The sequence below is a fragment of the Mus caroli genome, unplaced genomic scaffold, assembly GCF_978045245.1.
Source record: "Mus caroli unplaced genomic scaffold, Mus_caroli_1 scaffold_20, whole genome shotgun sequence".
Lineage (NCBI taxonomy): Eukaryota > Metazoa > Chordata > Mammalia > Rodentia > Muridae > Mus > Mus caroli.
Window position 1 is genome coordinate 19,038,554 of NW_028227275.1, and position 17,409 is coordinate 19,055,962.

Sequence of the window (17,409 nt, forward strand, 5' to 3'; positions counted from 1 at the left end):
CGCCTTTGATCCCAGCACTCAGGAGGCAGAGGCAAGTGGCTCTCTGTGAGACAGGCCAGCCTGGTCTACATAGTGAACCCCAGGACAGCTGGAGCTACATAGTGAGACCTTGTCTCAAAAAAAAAAAAAAAAAAAAAAAAAAAAAAAAAAAAAAACCACACAAAACAAAAGCTGGTGTTAACCTTTTCTGGTTTTCTTACGTACAGGGACCTTCTCTTTTGGTGGCCTCACCCTCAGTATATCAAACACTTTTATAAATATCCCCAATAAACAGCAAACAGGAGAGGCACACACACACACACACACACACTTCATATGTTAAATTGCAACTGCCTGGGTTAACATGAGGCATGCTAATAGATCTTCAGTAAACCATGAATTCTAGTGTTTTGCTTTGTTTTCCTACCTTGGAGCAAATACACTTTTTTGTTTAATTTTATCAGACAATAAAACACAGAAAGATGCACAGAGCTCATGTATTCAGTACACTGACTTTTTAAGAAGTGAGGACCCAGTGCTCTACCAGCTCTCCAGACCTCCTCTCCTCCACCTCAGATAGACAATTTCGTCTCTCTTTGAACTTGTTCCAGGCTGGGTCTGATTACTTTTGTGGAGCTAGTGTTTTTAATCCAGGTCTCGGGATTAGGTCTGAACAGTTGTGTGAAGTGTTTTCTGTGTGATAATGGAGAAAGCCGAGGCTGCCTCTAATGCTGGCCCATATCTTGAAGTCAGAGCTCAAAGCCAGATTTTGTTTGGAGCCACGTTTTCACTAGCTTGTCCTTGGAATAGAAGGCAAAGGCCAGGTGAGGGTGCTTCCTTCGGGAACCTCACGGGAAGTGGGGGTGAGGGGGACCTCCCGGACCAGGAAGTGCCTGGAGCAGCTGAAGCTGACTGTGGGGAGAAAGAGTGATTGTGGCAGGATCTCTGCCTGGACTCACAACTCTAGACACCGCAAAGAACTTCCAGGCCACAACAGCTGCTGGCTTAGGGTGGTTGGCTTTTCTGTAGTCTTTTGGCTCTTGGCTGCAGTACATGATCCCACCACTTGGCGGCACTCGAACTTATAGAAACCCTGTAGTCTTCGTATCACACAGGCTGTCTTTGACCAAAGGAAGAAAGGCAATGCTCTGAAACTTGCGTGGAGTGTGTCAGGAAGGCTGTGCCCTTCAGAGGGAACCAGGGAAGACCTGTCCTTTGTGGCTTGTGTCTTCCTTGCAAGGGGAAGTGACATGGCTGTGACCAGCCAGAGGGGACAGGCCACCGCTTGAAACACTGAGGCAGCAGAGAGAGCCACACACTTCACCAGATCTGCAAAATCAGGTCTCCCCTGCCATTCACTGAGCTATCCCTGTGAGTACTACATGCCTGTGCACACAGCCCACCCATAATTCTGTGCTCCTGGGGCATGGAGGTGCCAGGCCTGCCTCAGAACCTAGACACAAATAGACCCAGGTCCTTCCCTGGGAATCTATGACTCTGGTCTCTGAGTATCTAAGGGACCCTTGAAACTAGATTCACCCATGTGCCTTTCTGCAGTCTGCAGCCTCCTCCTTAGATCCAAAGCCAAGCTCTGCTACTTAATTGTGTGAATTGGGGTCATTTAACTTCTGTGAGCCTCCTCTGTAAAATGGGTATAGTAACACACACCATGGAAAGTTCACCAGAAGGCCCAAGCAGTGAATTATGTGGTGGCTTAGCCTAGTGCACACATGATAAGCCTCAAACAAATACCATTTTTTTTCCTAAAAAAGAAATGTTCTTTTAATATGTATGAGTGTTTACCTGCATGTACCATGTGTGTGCCTGGTGCCAGAGGAAGTCAGAAGGTGTCAGGTCTCCTGGAACTAGAGTCACAGGTGTGATCAGCCATGTGGGTGCCAGGAAGTGAACTCGGGCCCTCTGGAAGTGCTCTCAACTGCTGGGCCATCTCTCCAGCATGGCTACCCTTTTTATCTCCTTTATCCTTGCCATTTAAAAGTGGGAGAGCTGAATGCCTCTCAGCCAGTCAAGCAAGGTGGTGGGTAGGGGGAGCGGGTGAATTTTGCCAGTTTGGAAATCCCCAGCCATCTGCAGGCCTTCCTCTCTAAACAGTTAGGCTGAGGTTTAAGCCTGACCTCAAGCTACAGCCAACTTCCCCCCAAAGCAGAACTCAAGCAAGACCTCCCTGCCACCGACCGGAGCAGCTCACTAACCCACCAACCCACACACACCCGAAGACTGAGCAGAGACAGAGGCCCCGGCTCCCCCGGGTGCTCAGGCACCAGCCATGTGTCCCTTAGTAGCAGCAACCGGAAGCTCCTGAGGAGACCCCCTTCGTGACCCCACTCCAGGACACCCCCTGTGGTCTATCGAGGTCCCTTCTGGAACAGACCCTTGACCCACAGATCTGTGTACATGGCCCAGCCCGCCAAAACCTCGGACAACTTTCTACCTGGGAGTAAATCCATTTTAACTCCACTGGCTCTATGGTGATGCATGTTATTCAACCTCTCTGGACGTTTTGAGAAGACTCAGCTAATCTTTAAATCCCTCCTCATCCCTAGAATATGGCTTTATCGAAGTGTCTGGTATAACACAGGTGATTAATAAATGCTTAATCTGGTGAAACTCGGGCTATAGGCTATGCTAGTTTCCAATATCTTCCTGCTTTCTAATATTTTTAAAACTTTAATGTATTCACACAGCGCGGGGGGGGGGTACCATTCTGTGATGCACGTGTATGGAGATCAGAGGACAATTTAAGGAGTCGGTTCTCTTCATCCGTCTTTACCTGGGTTCCAGAGCCCAAACTCGGGTCACTAGGCTTATGTGGCGAGCATTTCACTGGCTGAGTCTCCTTGGCAGCCCCTTCTAGTCCTCCACACTGAACTGCCCACCTGTGTGACTCAACCCCAGACAGTGCCTGACCTAGGGTAAGAACTCAAGAAACAGGCCTTCCCTATCTCACTGATAAATTACTCTTGGCTTAGCTTTTATTTGACCCTACTAGCTCCACCCGAAGTTGCAAATCTACCAAAGGTTAAGGGCTGGTAGAGGGACCTGGGCAGTCCCCCTCCTCACTGACCCATACACTCCAAGGGCACAGTGTATCAGTCCTGCGTGCCATCTGCTGCTTCCTCATACCCACACCCAGTGTCTCCTTGGATGGCCTGGTGGAAACAGCATGGACCCTCAAGCTGGCAAGTCCTTTTATTGGGAACAGAATAAAACAAAAGGTCTCCCTCCATTTTGCCTCTTCCCAACCTTCCCAACAGGCTGTGCAAAGTCAGACATGACGCCTGGCTGCACAGCAGGCTACAGAGGGCACAGGCTTCTGCAGGGGATCGGGGGCTGCAGCTCGGAAAGAAGGGGTTCATTGCACCAGGGCTCATGGGGCTTGGGCTCCCTGAGGCGTCAGGGGCTTGGCCAGCCCTCTCCATCCTGCAGCACAGTCTCCTGCGGTCGCGTGCTGCTGCTTTGGCCTGTAGAGAGACAGGCCCTTTCAGCTCCAGGAAGCTGCTGATAGTGGCTGGTGTTTCCTGTCTAGTTCTAGCACCTCTTGCCCGCTGAGGTAGGCAGCCCCTTTCCGTCCGTCTTAAGGCCCCAGGATGCATCACCTTCAACTTAGCTCCCCTAGGGAGCCACGGCTCCATTCGCTTTTCCTCGCCTTGAATGTCCAGGGAAGCCTCATCTACAAGGGCCTCAGGGTCCTGACACCTGGGCAGGATGAATATGCAGCATCTGTGGCCCCATTGTGCCATGGGGGCTAGGAGAGGGGCACCAAAGACCACCTAAATGCTGGCTCTGTTCTCCTGGGAGCCCAACAATCCCTCCATCAGAATGTGTACAATAGAGCCAGAGGTGGGAGAAAGGCCAGGAGGAAGAGCCAAGCTGACAGCCCAGCTTTAGGACATTGACTTACAGAGGGCCAGGAGGGACTCACAGAGAGGCTCTGCAGACCAATGTGAGACAGGATGGGGCAAGACTCAGTAGTCATTAGCCCAGCAGCCAAAGAGAACACACAACGACACAACGGAATCTCTCTCTCTCTCTCTCTCCACACACACATGCATACTTACACATAGACATGCATATTCACGCAGTGCACTTGTGCACACGCATACATAATTTGCATGCATGTGTTGCACACATGCACTTACCTTCTCCCTCATTCACTCAGATAAACATAGGTTCACACACATGTGCACATACACACATTGACTTGTGCAGTCATACATATACAGGCACTCATATTCATACCCTTGTTTGCTCACATGTGTACATGCTTAGCCACCCATACAAATACATACATACATTTGCGCACACAGTGCACTCCACATGTATGCACACGATGCAGGAATTGGCTCCAGTTCAGGAGTTCAAGCTCTGTCCAGCTTCATTCATCCAAAGAGTTTTCCCATACCCCAGTGGAGCACATCAGAGTCCTAGGCTGAACCCCTAAAATCAGTTCCTGGTGGGGTGCAAAGTCTCAGAGTTGGGTGCTTTTTGGCAAGGCTGAGAGAACTTTCGGCTCTGAGTTAAGGACAGGAAAGTCACTGCCTTTGGAGCGGCTGAATAGCTCCCAGGGCACACATCTCTCCAGATCTCCAGTGAGGAGATGGGACCACTGACAAGCAGGAGCCCATAGTAGCGTTGGGCCTTAGAAAGAGTCTTTGAGGGTGAAGTATCATGCAGGGTGGAAAATTTCCAGGTCCTCCTTAGAGTGAGGAAGGAGGCAGGAAAGATAGGGTTTGTCCAAGCTGGGTCCCCCACCCCCACCCCAGCCATCCTAGGAAGGTCTGGCTCTGATGACCCAGATCAGCCTCATGGGAGAAAAAAAAAAATGTCCAGGGTCAAGAAGATCCTGCCAAGGGGCAAAGGGCTGGGGACACGGAACAGCGGGCAGGCACCTTCCCTTCCGCACCACACGGCAGGGTGGGCCCAGAGAAAGACTCAGAAGCGGGTGCTCTGGTAGCGCAGCCTCCGTAGATCTGCCAGCCCCTCGCTCCGGCCGTACACCTCCCTACAGGGACTCTCGGCCAGTCACCGGGCCCCCGCCCCTCCCCCGCCAGCGCTGCTGCTGCCGCTGCCGCTGCTGCTGCCGCTACTGGAACTACCACTGCTGCACCGGTCCTCATAGATGGAGATCTCGATCTGGGACGATAGTTAAGGAGCCGAGAACACCCGGCTGCTAACCAAAGAACGGGGTACAGACCCAGAACGAGCCTGTGACCTGAATCCCGCTATGCCCATTCTTCGAGATGCATTAGGGGATCCCAAGTCACTGATGCACCTGGAAATGATGTTAGATACAACCACTTCCCTTTGCAGATCCCTAATGGCCCACTCCAGTTAGGCCAGGCCAGTCCCTTCACCTGCTAACAGTCAATTATCACATCTGCAAAGTGGGGACACTAACAGCGCCTTGAGGTTCCTGTGAAAATTAAATGGAGTACCTGAGTACTGAACACAACACAAGAACTCAGGAAAAAAAGAATCGGGGGAGATATGGGTGTTTCTGGGGACTATGTTTTCTGAACTCTTCTCTCAGCTTTATTGTAAAATGTATTATTTTAACTACTGCACGGGGAGCTATTCACCTGAACTACTGTTCCAGGTGGGGTCAGCAGAACTCCCATCCACCCCCTGCCCGGCCTGTCACCAAGACAGCCAACCCATACAGCAACCCCATCCTGCCGCTCATTTTGCTCATCTGTATTCAGTGGACAGTGGGACTCAACACAGGCTATTCAAGGAGATTGTTGGAAGCCCTGCAGACTCTTTAAGTACCAGAAAGTATTACAGGTTAAGAGAGCCTGGGCTCAAATCCTAACTGTGACAATCTGCTGCTTGAAGTAAGTGATTGAGCCAGCTTCCCTTCACCATCCTGGTACACACGGGAGGCTAGGAAAGGCCCGACCTCTTGGGATGAGATGGACGTCACATGATATGGTATTTTTCTTTTTTTTTCTTTTTCTTTTTCTTTTTCTTTTTCTTTTTGTTTTTGTTTTTGTTTTTGTTTTTGTTTGTTTTGTTTTGTTTTGTTTTGTTTTGTTATGTTTTGTTGAGACAGGGCTTCTCTGTTATAGCCCTGGCTGTCCTGGAACTCACTTTGTAGACCAGGCTGGCCTCGAACTCGAGATAGTATTTTTCAAAGCCTTTGCATGGTGGCTGACCAATCCTGAAACTCACATGTGACCCCAATAACTAACGGTGAAGGACGCCTACAGCCAGTGGTGTGTGGGATCCCGGAAGGCCCCTAGGGAGGCTCCCATTTCCTAGCGACATCCTCAAGGAGCCCGTTGGGTAGACAACTCTGCACCTCGCGTAGAAGAGCGCGGAAGGATACAACCCTCATTCCGCGTTCCACCGGATCGGTGAGCAGGAGCCCTCGGGGAGCAAAGACCTTCTCGTTCTGCTCCTGGATGTAACGGGAAATCTTCTTGAGAACCTGCAGAAATAGGGGTCCTTAAAGACGAGCCTGTGGCAAGGTAGCTGGGGAAGGGGAGATGGGGAATCGGCACCTTCTCATAGTGGGTCTCCATGCAGAGGAAGATGAAGTAGGCCGTGGCGCAGGCCAGGCAGCCCTCCAGGTAGGAGCTGCCCCCGATCTTCTCAGCCTCCGCATAAAAACCATTGAGGGTCTTCACGGTCTCCTCAAAGAGCTGCCGCTCAATCTGGAGAGAGAGAGGCAGACTGTTAGTCTCCCCAGCCTGGGGGCAATCCCCAGCAGCGTGGGATAACAGTCCTGGGGCTGCATGGGTGGGAGGGGGTGAAATAGTGTCACAAAGGCATGACTGAGAGGCTGCAAGCAGAATAGACAGAGCTCAGGAGCAGGAGACCTGGGGTTCGGTCCGGACTTGCCCATGAGCTAGCCGTGTGGCCCTGCCTGAGTGGCTTGTCCATACCGTGTTGGTTTCCGATAGGATGAGAACCAACATGACTTTTGGCCTCCCTTGGAAACAGGAGACCTATGGTGTCCTAGGTCAGTGGTTTTCAACCTTTCTAATGCAGTGACCCGTTAATACAGTTTCTCATGTTGTGGTGACCCCCCCCATCACAAAATAATTTTTTTGCTACTTCATAACTGCAATTTGCTACTGTTATGAATCATAATGTAAATATCTGATATGGGGGATATCTGATATGTGACCCCTGTGAAAGGGACATTCGACTTCCAAAGGGGTCACGACCTACAGGTTGAGAACCTGTATGTCCTAGATGTTTTATGCAAAAGCTCGGTCATGTATTCTGGTGATGTCACATCCCACTGTAATGATTGTGCCAGGGCAAAGTCTCCTGATTTGGAAGGGGCTTCAGCTGCCTGCAACTGACAGTGAGAGCTTAGAAGTGACACTCCAGGGGCTAAGAAGTCACTAACCACCACAGCTGCCATACGTGTGTGTGTGTGTGTGTGTGTGTGTGTGTGTGTCTGTCTGTCTGTCTGTCTGTCTGTCTGTCTGTCTGTCTGTGTCTGTGTGTGCGTCTGTGTGTCTGTGTGTGTCTGTATGTGTGTCTATGTGTGTCTGTATGTGTGTCTGTATCAATATGTGTCTGTGTGTGTGTCTGTGTCAATATGTGTCTGTGTGTGTGTCTGTGTATCTGTGTATAAGTGTGTGTCTGTGTGTGTCTATGTGTGTCTGTGTCTGTATGTGTCTCTGTGTGTGTCTATGTGTGTCTGTGTGTAAAAGTGTGTCTCTGTGTGTGTCTGTGTGTTTATCCGTATGTGTGTATGTGTGTGTGTCTGTGTGTAGGTGTATGTGTGTGTATCTGTGAGCATGTGTGTCTGTCTGTGTGTGTGTGTGTGTCAGTGTGTATATGTGTCTGTATGTATGTGTCTGTGTGTGTGTCTGTGTATCTGTGTATAAGTGTGTTTCTGTGTGTGTCTGTGTGTGTCTATGTGTGTCTGTGTCTGTATGTGTCTCTGTGTGTGTCTATGTGTGCCTATGTGTAAGTGTGTATGTGTGTGTGTCTGTGTGTTTATCCGTATGTGTGTCTGTGTGTGTGTGTCTGTGTGTGTCTGTGTGTAGGTATATGTGTGTATATCTGTGAGCATGTGTGTGTCTGTGTGTGTGTCTGTATATATATGTGTCTGTGTGTGTGTATGTGTCTGTGTGTCTGTCTGTGTGTCTGTGTATCTGTGTGTAAGTGTATGTCTGTGTGTGTCTATGTGTGTCTCTGTCTGTATGTGTCTCTGTGTGTGTCTATGTGTGCCTGTGTGTAAGAGTATGTCTGTGTGTTTGTCCATATGTGTGTATGTGTGTGTCTGTGTGTAGGTGTATGTGTGTATATCTGTGAACATGTGTGTGTTTCTGTGTGTGTCTGTGTGTAGGTGTATGTGTGTATATCTGTGAGCATGTGTGTGTGTCTGTATGTGTATGTCTGTGTGTATATCTGTGAGCATGTGTGTGTGTGTCTGTGTGTTTGTGTGTGTCTGTGTCTCTCTCTGTCTCTGTCTCTTTTGCTCTCTCTTGATCTCTCTCTTGCTTTGTCTGACACTCTGTGTCTCTGTCTCTCTTTGTGTGTCTCTCTTTCTCTTGATCTCTCTGTGTCTGTCTGTCTGTCTCTGTCTCTTGCTTTCTCTCTATCTCTCTCTTGCTTTCTCTGTCTCTCTCTGTGTCTGTCTGTCTGTCTCTCTCTCTCTCTCTGTGTGTGTGTGTGTGTGTGTGTGTGTGTGTGTGTAAGGATCTGGTTAGAACACATTCATATTTGGGAGCTCTAAGGTAACCGTAAACCCTTGCACTGTTTCCCAGGTGGTGCTGACCCTGGCAGCCATGGGCATAGTTTTGAGACAAGGGCTTAGTGGTGGTGCCCAGTGCTGGCTGCACACTAACAACTCTTAGGCACTTTTTAAAGGCAACACTGCACTCCAGTCACCACCCCAGGAGGTGGTGGCTCAGTTTGGGAAGGGGGGCGCTAGGTCAGAGCAGCAGTTACGACTGTCATCTTATCCTACCCAGGTAGATGTCTTGTCTGGTTCCCCATTTCCCAAACTTCACAAATGACCCCAATCCAGCCAAGAGTGGGTAAAGGCGCTGTGATTGACAGCCAGCCACTGCCCAAGCAGGATCTAGGGACCACTCAATTCTAGCTCACCTGAGAATTCCTCACTTTAAAAAAAAAAAAAATGAAGTCCTACCAATTATGGTTAAAATAATTTTTAGTTAACTTTTAAAAATTAATTTGCAAATTAAGGCATAAAACATTGCCAGTGCCCAGGCGCTGCTCCCCGGATTCCGACTGAAGTGCTTTGGGGTACACTGAGGTTTTTCCTAGCTCCCCAGAAAACCAAGCTTAAGGACAGCTGCCAGCAAATAGAGATGCTTAAACCACAGGCCGGCTACTGTGTCAGCAAGTGTGGAGGACACCTGATCTCACTCACTGGGGCTCAGGAATTTACATTTGTTTAACAAGATTTCTAGTGAATTCGAATGCCATGGTAACTTGAACTGCTGGACAGGAACAAGTCTGGGGTTTTCTGTTCTGTTTTGTTTAGTTTTTCAGAGAATTTTCTGTGTGGAAATGCAAGACAATCCAATGGATTTATCATTCTTCCATTTGAGGCAGGTGAACAAGTCAGGCATTTTGTGACATTATGTGTCATATATAAGACTGGAGAGAAAAAAAACAAAAAAACCTAATTCCCAGGGCCACCACAGAGGTGGAGCTCATGTTTTTAAAAAGGTGCCCTTACCCGGCTATCCAGCTCTGGCGGGAATTTGGTCTGGAACTGACAGATGGTGCCATCACTGTAGTCTCTCTGGATAAAGACCTTGGTGGCCAGCGAAGCGCTTCGCCTGAGCTCCTGAAGATTGTGGACCTGGGGAGATGAACAGGGGACACGTGCTTAGGCGACCATTGTCTCAGTGCACTGATACAGAGGACTCTCCAGCATCGTTGAATCCTGGCGCACAGGCATAGGCTGGCCCCACAGCCAGGCTCCAGGGCTGTTGAGAAACAGGCCTCGTGTGGCTCACTTGAGCTTCCTGAAGTTATCATAGTGTGCATACAGAAGCCGAGAGAAGGAGCAAGGCTGGACCAAAACGAGACGCTCAGAGCCGTCAATCACAGCAAAAACTGGATTCTAACAAAGAGAAGTGAGGCGCAGTGGCCGCTGGTCTTGCGCTTGCACAGACAAAGATGGAAGCTCTGCAAGTAGAGGTGACAAGCAAGCTGGGGAGTGGAGCCCGTGGAAGAGAGGAAACCCGGGATGCGTCCCTGGACTCCAAGGGAGAGTGAAGTCCTAGCCAAGTTCTAGAAGGCCAGGAAACACCCACCATGGTTTTCTTAACCCAGAAAAGGCCGAGGAATGGCTATATCCCAAGAGATGACTGAGTGTAAAGTTGACTGGGGCCAGCTGCTGAATTAATAGCATTCCTTGGTAGGAAGGCATGGAGTGACTTCTGTCTCTCCATCCAATCTGAAAACTTGACCTTGACCTGGCCCCTGAGGGAAGTGGGCACTACACCGCAGAAGAACGAGGTCTCTTTCTTCTCCCTTTCCAGCCTCAGTCACTCACACTGGAGACAAACACACCATTGGTGAAATACACCCAGCATTGGAAACGCGTGGAGACCAGGCCCTGAGGCAGAGAGGAGGAAAGCTAGTTCATCCTGTGTAATTAAGCTGAATCCATCCAGTCACTTTTCTCTCATTTATTGAGTCCCTACAAGTGCCAGGCTCTCCAGATACTGAGCAACAGTCAGTCTATGGGCTCCAGGGAGGAAGACAAGTTAAAGCCTAATGAGTCGGACTGTGATGAATGGTTGGAACAAAGTCACAGCTACTCAGAGATGTTTATGTACAAAGGCTTCTGGAGACCGCACAGAGTCCTAAGGGAAGGTTAGGGATACGCAGTGATGGGGGCTGGACAGAGTAGAAAGAGGAGGAAAGGGTGGCCCTGGAAAGGGGAGTAACGAAGACACGATCTGCTCCAGCGGCTCAAAGCAGCATCTAACAAGACCCACGCTGCATCTAACAAGACCCACACTGATCGGCAGGATAGATACGATCAGTGGGAGACAAGCATGCACCTCAGTCAAGAACGAGGTCACAAACAGGATGGGTCTCGGCCAACAGGAAGGATTTCAGGTTGGAGATGCCTAAAAGCAGAGAAGACTAGAGAGGGATTGACAAGACAGAAAGAGTGAATGATTGGCTTATCAAGGCCTTAGAAATGTAGAAAACAGAACATTACATAAGGCTCTCCTAAATTCAGGAGAAATTTTGCTTCAACCTTCTCTTTGCTTCAACCAAGAGATTTGATCTCAGCCGGGCGGTGGTGGCGCACGCCTTTAATCCCAGCACTTGGGAGGCAGAGGCATACGGATTTCTGAGTTCGAGGCCAGCCTAGTCTACAGAGTGAGTTCCAGGACAGCCAAGGATACACAGAGAAACCCTGTCTCGAAAAACGAGAGAGAGAGAGAGAGAGAGAGAGAGAGAGAGAGATTTGATCTCATTGTTTGGGGAATAAAATAAATGGCACATAAATGCCCCTCCAGTCTCAGTATTTCTTGATTCTACTAGGCAGGAGCTGACAGTTCAGTAGGGGCAGGTAAGCCTAAGGGACCCATTGGATGGTCCCTTTCTGTCATAGTTCAAGGTAAAAAATGGAGAAGCTTGAGAAAGCACCCAAGGAGCCGAAGGGGTCTGCAATCCTATAGGTGGAACAAGAATATGAACTAACCAGTACCCCCAGAGCTCATATCTCTAGCTGCATATGTAGCAGAAGATGGCCTAGTCGGCCATCACTGGGAAGAAAGGCCCCTTGGTCTTGCAAACTTTATATGCCCCAGTACAGGGGAATGCCAGGGCCAAGAAGCGGGAGTGGGTGGGTAGGGGAGCAGGGCGGAGGGAGGGTATAGGGAACTTTAGGGATACCGTTTGAAATGTATATAAAGAAAATATCTAATAAAAAATAAATTTAAAAATTGTTTAAATAAAAAATTAAATTAAATTAAATAAATAAAAAAAGTACTAAACCACAGAAGGCAGGGATAAGAATGGAAAGGAAACAGAAACCATTAGTTCAGCCACTCTGGCCGGGACTTGGCTTCCGGCCCAGGCATCATCCTTTGTCTGAACCTACACACACACACACACACACACACACACACACACACACACACACGCACACACACGCACATGCACACACACACACACACACACACACACACACACACACGCACACGCTTGCCCCTGTGTACACATAGATGCAGGCGCTTCCATGATCCGTGATGGTGTGTCTCTTAGTGACTGGCTGGCTCACAGCTAATTCTTCGTTCTCCTAAGAACAACTAAGTTCATTCCAAGGCTTCCTTGCACGTTGGCGTGACCACATGCTAAGCAACGTTAGTGGACATGGTGAATATCTGATTTGACTCCTACAGACCTGAAACTCCTTCCTTCCCTAAAAACCAGAGGAGTCAGGCATTAAAGACAGTAGAACTGGAAAAGACCTGAGTCCCTAACTGACCACTCAGAAGACATATGCCTGCTGATTGGGAACGCTCCATTCAGGACTTTACTGAGAAGGAAGTAATCTTCAATTAGTAAGATGTTAGGTGATGTCTTACATAATACAGACCTATTTGCTCTTGACCGATTCATTCACTCTCAAGTCTCTAGCAACAGCTGTATCCTGAACCTAAGAACCTTGCCTGGCTCCAGGTAACAAGGCACCTGCTTCTGCCCTGGAGAAATGTCTGTTGGCCTGGAGAAGAGCAGATGAGACATGATTTACATGTAAGAGCCTTGGCATGCCGGACTGACCCGATGCACACAAATCACACAGTCTGGCACAGTAGGTAAAGAGTAGGATTTTAGGAAAGAAAGGGCCTCATGGTTCTCTCCATCTATGGTGGCTCCATCCAGAAGTACCAAGGGGCCAAGCCAAAGATGGCAGAAGGAAACCTGGTCTTGGACAACACATAGCCCTTGAAGAGTCTGCCCTTCTCTGGTCCCCGTTTCTTCAAAGACACTAAGCAGGAGCCCCATAATCATAACCTCCCAATGTCTGACTTGAAAGAAGCCTTGTCAGGAATAGAGGACATGGACATTTCCAGAGATAGAGTAGTCAGTGGGCTGGGTTGGACCTGGGGCTAATAAGAGAGCTTGTACCCATGTCTGTCATCAGCCAGCCAACCATTGCCATTGTCATTGAAGAATGTGCAACCAGGTACCTGACACTTCTGATTTTTTTAAGGGAAGCCACAAATCTAAAAGTTCGTAACATCAGCTATTCAGTTTTCTAAATGTTTCAGGTAATTTTATTTAAGTGCAAGCACTAACCTGGCTAAATAATGCCACACATGTATAAAAAATTAACTCCTATTGCTCCAGTTTGAGAATAAAGCTAGAGGCTAGAGTCAGGTTCCAAGTACTTTCTAGCTAGCTTCTTAGCTTTAAGGAAACAAGAAAGAGTTCTTACAGCCACCCCCAATACTCCCTGGGGCTGCAGAATCTGTCTCCCCTAGGAAGTTCTCCCTCAGCATCTTTCCAGGAGTGTCTTAGATGTCTCCGAGAACTCCCCCTATCTCACAGTCCCCAGCCCTGCCTGTCCTCCTCTCTCTTCCATCACCATAACCCAGCCTGTTGGCAGCTGAGGCCAAGACCAAGGGTGTTTCATGAGGAGGAAAATCAGAGATGGGATCTGTGGGCACCATTTCCCAGGCCACAGTGTAACAAGGGCGGGAAGGAGACCTAGAGAGACAGAGCACAGCAGGTGACATAGTATATGGCTCTATACACCTGTAGTCCCTCAGGCTGGGCTTGAATAGAACAACCACAGGAATGCAATGAGCTCCGAGGCCTGGCATGCCCAAGACAAACAGGAGGTCCCAGCTGGTCCACATATCCATCCTCACTAAAAAACATCTCGCTCCATAAGATGCAGGTGAGGGCCAGCTCAAGAATCACGAGATGGGCTGGGTGGCAGTAGAGGAACGCAGCTCATGAGTCACTGCAGCCAGGTAGGGCCTGAGGGTGGAAAACTGGGCACAGGGCCACCTTTCTTCTCAGCCTATACTTGGGCCCAAGCTCAAGCCAGTGACTCAGAGATCAGACCTCCAAATACCCTGCCTGGATAATGCTACTTGGGTGCACTTAAAGACCTGTCAAAATCCACTTCAGGATGCCCCTCGGAACAAAAAGCTACTTCCCAGCTGTTCTTGGCCGTTTGGCCTGCTTCCCAGGTAGACCCTGCTCCTAGTGACACACATTTGCAGAGGCTCACTGCTCAGGAAATGGGCTCGGTAAAGCTCTCCAAATGAGGTCAGCATCTCACTCAGGAACTGTCCTTCCTCCCTCTTCTGTGCCCCCCCCCTTCACCGCACACACCCTTCCCCTAATGCTCACCTCTAAACAGAAATCAGGAAGCAAAAAATTCAGTTTCCATAGAAAGCTGTCTTCCCCCTCCCCTTCCTCCCCTCCCCCCATCTCCTCCTCCTACACAGTTCCGCTTTCTCTTTAGACTGCTAAGGAAATGATCATGGGAACTTGGAATGAGGTTTTCCTTCCCCCCAACAGGTTTTTCCTGGCAATCTCAATCCAATCCTAATAGTAAAAAAACAGCCTAGGGGGATGAGTCACCCTGGCCCAGACACCATACATCCTGTGCCTTGGCAGAGCCTGAGTTTCTTCTCTCAGCACCGCCAACAGAGTCCAGCCAGGCCAAGCTGAGAGGCTGAAAGTGTTAGCCCTCAGCTCCTGCCCAATCTGGACAGACTTTTGTCCCCTCTGTCGTCAAGATGAACAGCCAGAGATCCCAAGTCCCTCTGGCTCTGTGGTCCTCAACTTTCCCAATGCTGGGACCCTTTAACACAGTTCCTCATGTTGTATTTGGTGACTCCCCAACCATAAAATTATTTCCATTCCTACTTCACAACTGTAATTTTGCTACTATTGTGAACTGTGATGTAAATATCTGATATTTCGGATGGCCTTAAAGGAGTTGTGACCCACAGGTTTAAAACTTCTGCTCTCGTTCTTTCTAACACGTCTCTCCTCACTCAAAACCCTGTCTCAAGACCCCTAGAACTCTAGTAAGCATCATACTGGCTACCTGGATACACTATCCTCGATGCAAACCATGAAGATAGTGGTCATGGAGGCAAGGTGAATTATTGTCTTAATGCTGCAGTTGAATCATCTGTAAAATGGGATAATGAAGCCTTCTTTGACTCCTTCACCAGGCTGAGGCAAGCTTCCAAGCCTCCGTCCTCTCGTCTGTTAATTGCATATAATAACACCATCCATGGCCACTTCACAGAGCTGCTCACACACGCACAGCCATTCTGTATGCCGTGGCCTTATACCCACAAAGGCGTTATGAGCAGAGTCTCTCCCAGGGGAGAGTCGTCAAGTCTACTGCCAACAGCTTCTTGGAAACCTAGCCTCGACCGAGAAGTGTGAGTCTGTGGGTAGACTGTGTAGGCCACAGCAAACCTGTAGGGGAGAGAATGTAAGTCGGACAGGCCTTTTGGAGTCCATTAGATCACACTAGCAACTGCTGCTGTGGTCTGACAGGCCTGCCCGCCCATGGGAAGGCAGGGGTTCTGGGAGGGCATGAGTCCCTGCTAGCTAACCTCGTGTAACATCAGCGGGCAAACAATGCCAAGCAACATCAGGAGATCCAATGGAATGATGGCAGTAGCACCTGGTACTGATGTCATGCCACTCGCCGGAATCCCAGAGGCACCGCACAGAATCATTCACAGGCCTTTGCTCTCCTCCTTGGCAGTGGTCCAGCTAGGCTGGAAATGGGGAGTCACCACAAAAGCCGGCAGCAGCAGAGCTGGGGAGACCCAGTGTGCTGCAACACTCTAAAAATTCAAAGAAACTTTCAGCTCTGCTGTTGGCATGCTGTGTGGGTACCGAGCCAATCCTTTCTTCCGTATGTCAGCTTCACCATGCGTAAAGAGCTCTCCCTGGGGAGGAGTAACCTCTGGGGGTAGAGACACAAGTCCCGACTTCTTACACATTATGCCAAGATTTTGTCCTTAGCTAACAGGTCCCTTGGTCTATAGACACACTGTGAAGAACACAGTCTCTTCCCCCTCACAGGCAAATGTGGATACACTGAGAACAGCAGCTCAAATGGAGAAGGAAAGAAATTCTCAAAAGTGGGGGCTGGTGAAGGAGGTTCATTAAAACCAACCCTTTGGGTTCTGGGCCCGAGCATGTCTTTGTCCACGTTCTCTTCCTAAGGAAATGTGGATGTGAGGGAAGGTGTGTCTTCCCTAGACACGCATTTGGGTTAGAAGCAGGATACTGCACCACATAGCAACAACAGCAGAAGGCCACCTTCCCTCCCCTTACACAGGTGTGCAGGGATCTTCAAACCTCTAGGGAGTCAGAACCCTGTGTTCAGGAGAAGGGGAAACCCCAGACCAGCTGGGACTTGGTGCTATTGGTAACAAGTAGATTCCCAGGGCTCAGGGTGGCATGGGCAAGATTGGCATGTCAAAGGTGAAGGGACCACTCAGCAAAGCTCTGCTTATATGCCATGCCACTCCACACCTCCCCCTATGAACCCAGGGAACCACCCTCTACCCCCATCCACCCCCGTCTTCTCCTCGTGCCCAGTCTGCCCCTAGTGGGGAATCATTCCCTGCGGCATTGCCTGCGGGTTAAGGTGTTGGCCCCTACCTCAGTGGCCATCTTCAGGGCGTTCTGACTAGTCCTTGGCTGTCGCTGGGCTGGTCCAGGGGGGCTGTCCGCGGTGCTGATAGGAAGAGCCGGTGGGCTGGCCGAGGCCAGCGAGGGCCTGGGCGCTGTCCGCGGTACTGATGAGATCGCCGAAACCTGAAGCGTGCTCCTGCGGACCGAAGGGTCCCCGAAAGGTGGTCCGTGCTGTCCACGGTGCTGACGCGGGAGCCGGACCGGGGAGGCGAGGCCGCGCCGGAGGCTCCTCACCACCCGATCGCCTGCTGCCAGGGTTCCTGCAGGCAATGGCCCGGTTTTATCTTTGACAGTGGCAGCAGCGGCGGGCACGGGGGCGGCGGGGGAAGGAGGGGCCAGCGCCTCGGCGGGCGGGGAGGGGGAAGCCGCGGCCCCCAGACTCCGGCACCCGCCGGAGAGGAGCCCCGCCCGCGGCCACCGGCTCCGCTCCCGCCCCACCCCGTCCTGCCCCGCCCAGCGCCCCGCCTCTCCTGCCTACCCTCCCCCCCAGCAGGAGTGCCTAGAGCTTTGCGCTAGCTTCCACCGCCTCCGGGGACTTCCAGAAGCTGAAGAAAGAAGATGGGCTCTGCGGCAAGGCACCCCGGCCTGCAATACGGAAGTCCCCACCATCCACAGGCCGCCAGCCTCTGACCTTTCCAAACACCTTCAAATTCTCACTCTAACCTTCCCCCGTCCTGCCCCAAGCACTGCCCAGCCTTATGGGAACATTCCCTTTCCTCTTTTCTCCTTTCTGCTTCCTTAAATCCCATT

The 17,409-nt window shown here is 50.2% G+C and overlaps 1 protein-coding gene across 1 annotated transcript; it reads right to left on the minus strand.

The window, feature by feature from the left end:
• Positions 1-3,135: 3,135 nt before the first annotated feature.
• Golga7b (golgin A7 family member B) lies at positions 3,136-17,070 on the minus strand. Its single transcript, XM_029472878.2, has 5 exons — positions 16,627-17,070; positions 9,674-9,799; positions 6,504-6,656; positions 6,329-6,430; positions 3,136-5,133 (listed from the first exon to the last, which is right to left on the minus strand). Exons 1-5 carry the CDS (start codon positions 16,636-16,638, stop codon positions 5,023-5,025), a joined length of 504 nt encoding a protein of 167 aa, XP_029328738.1. The 5' UTR covers positions 16,639-17,070; the 3' UTR covers positions 3,136-5,022.
• Between the last annotated feature and the right edge of the window lie 339 nt (positions 17,071-17,409).

Coding starts and splice junctions, on each gene's coding strand:
- Golga7b (XM_029472878.2), bottom strand. Junction 6,657..9,673: donor CGCCAGAGCTGGATAGCCGG/GTAAGGGCACCT, acceptor CTCTCTCTCCAG/ATTGAGCGGCAGCTCTTTGA. Junction 6,431..6,503: donor TGGAGACCCACTATGAGAAG/GTGCCGATTCCC, acceptor CTATTTCTGCAG/GTTCTCAAGAAGATTTCCCG.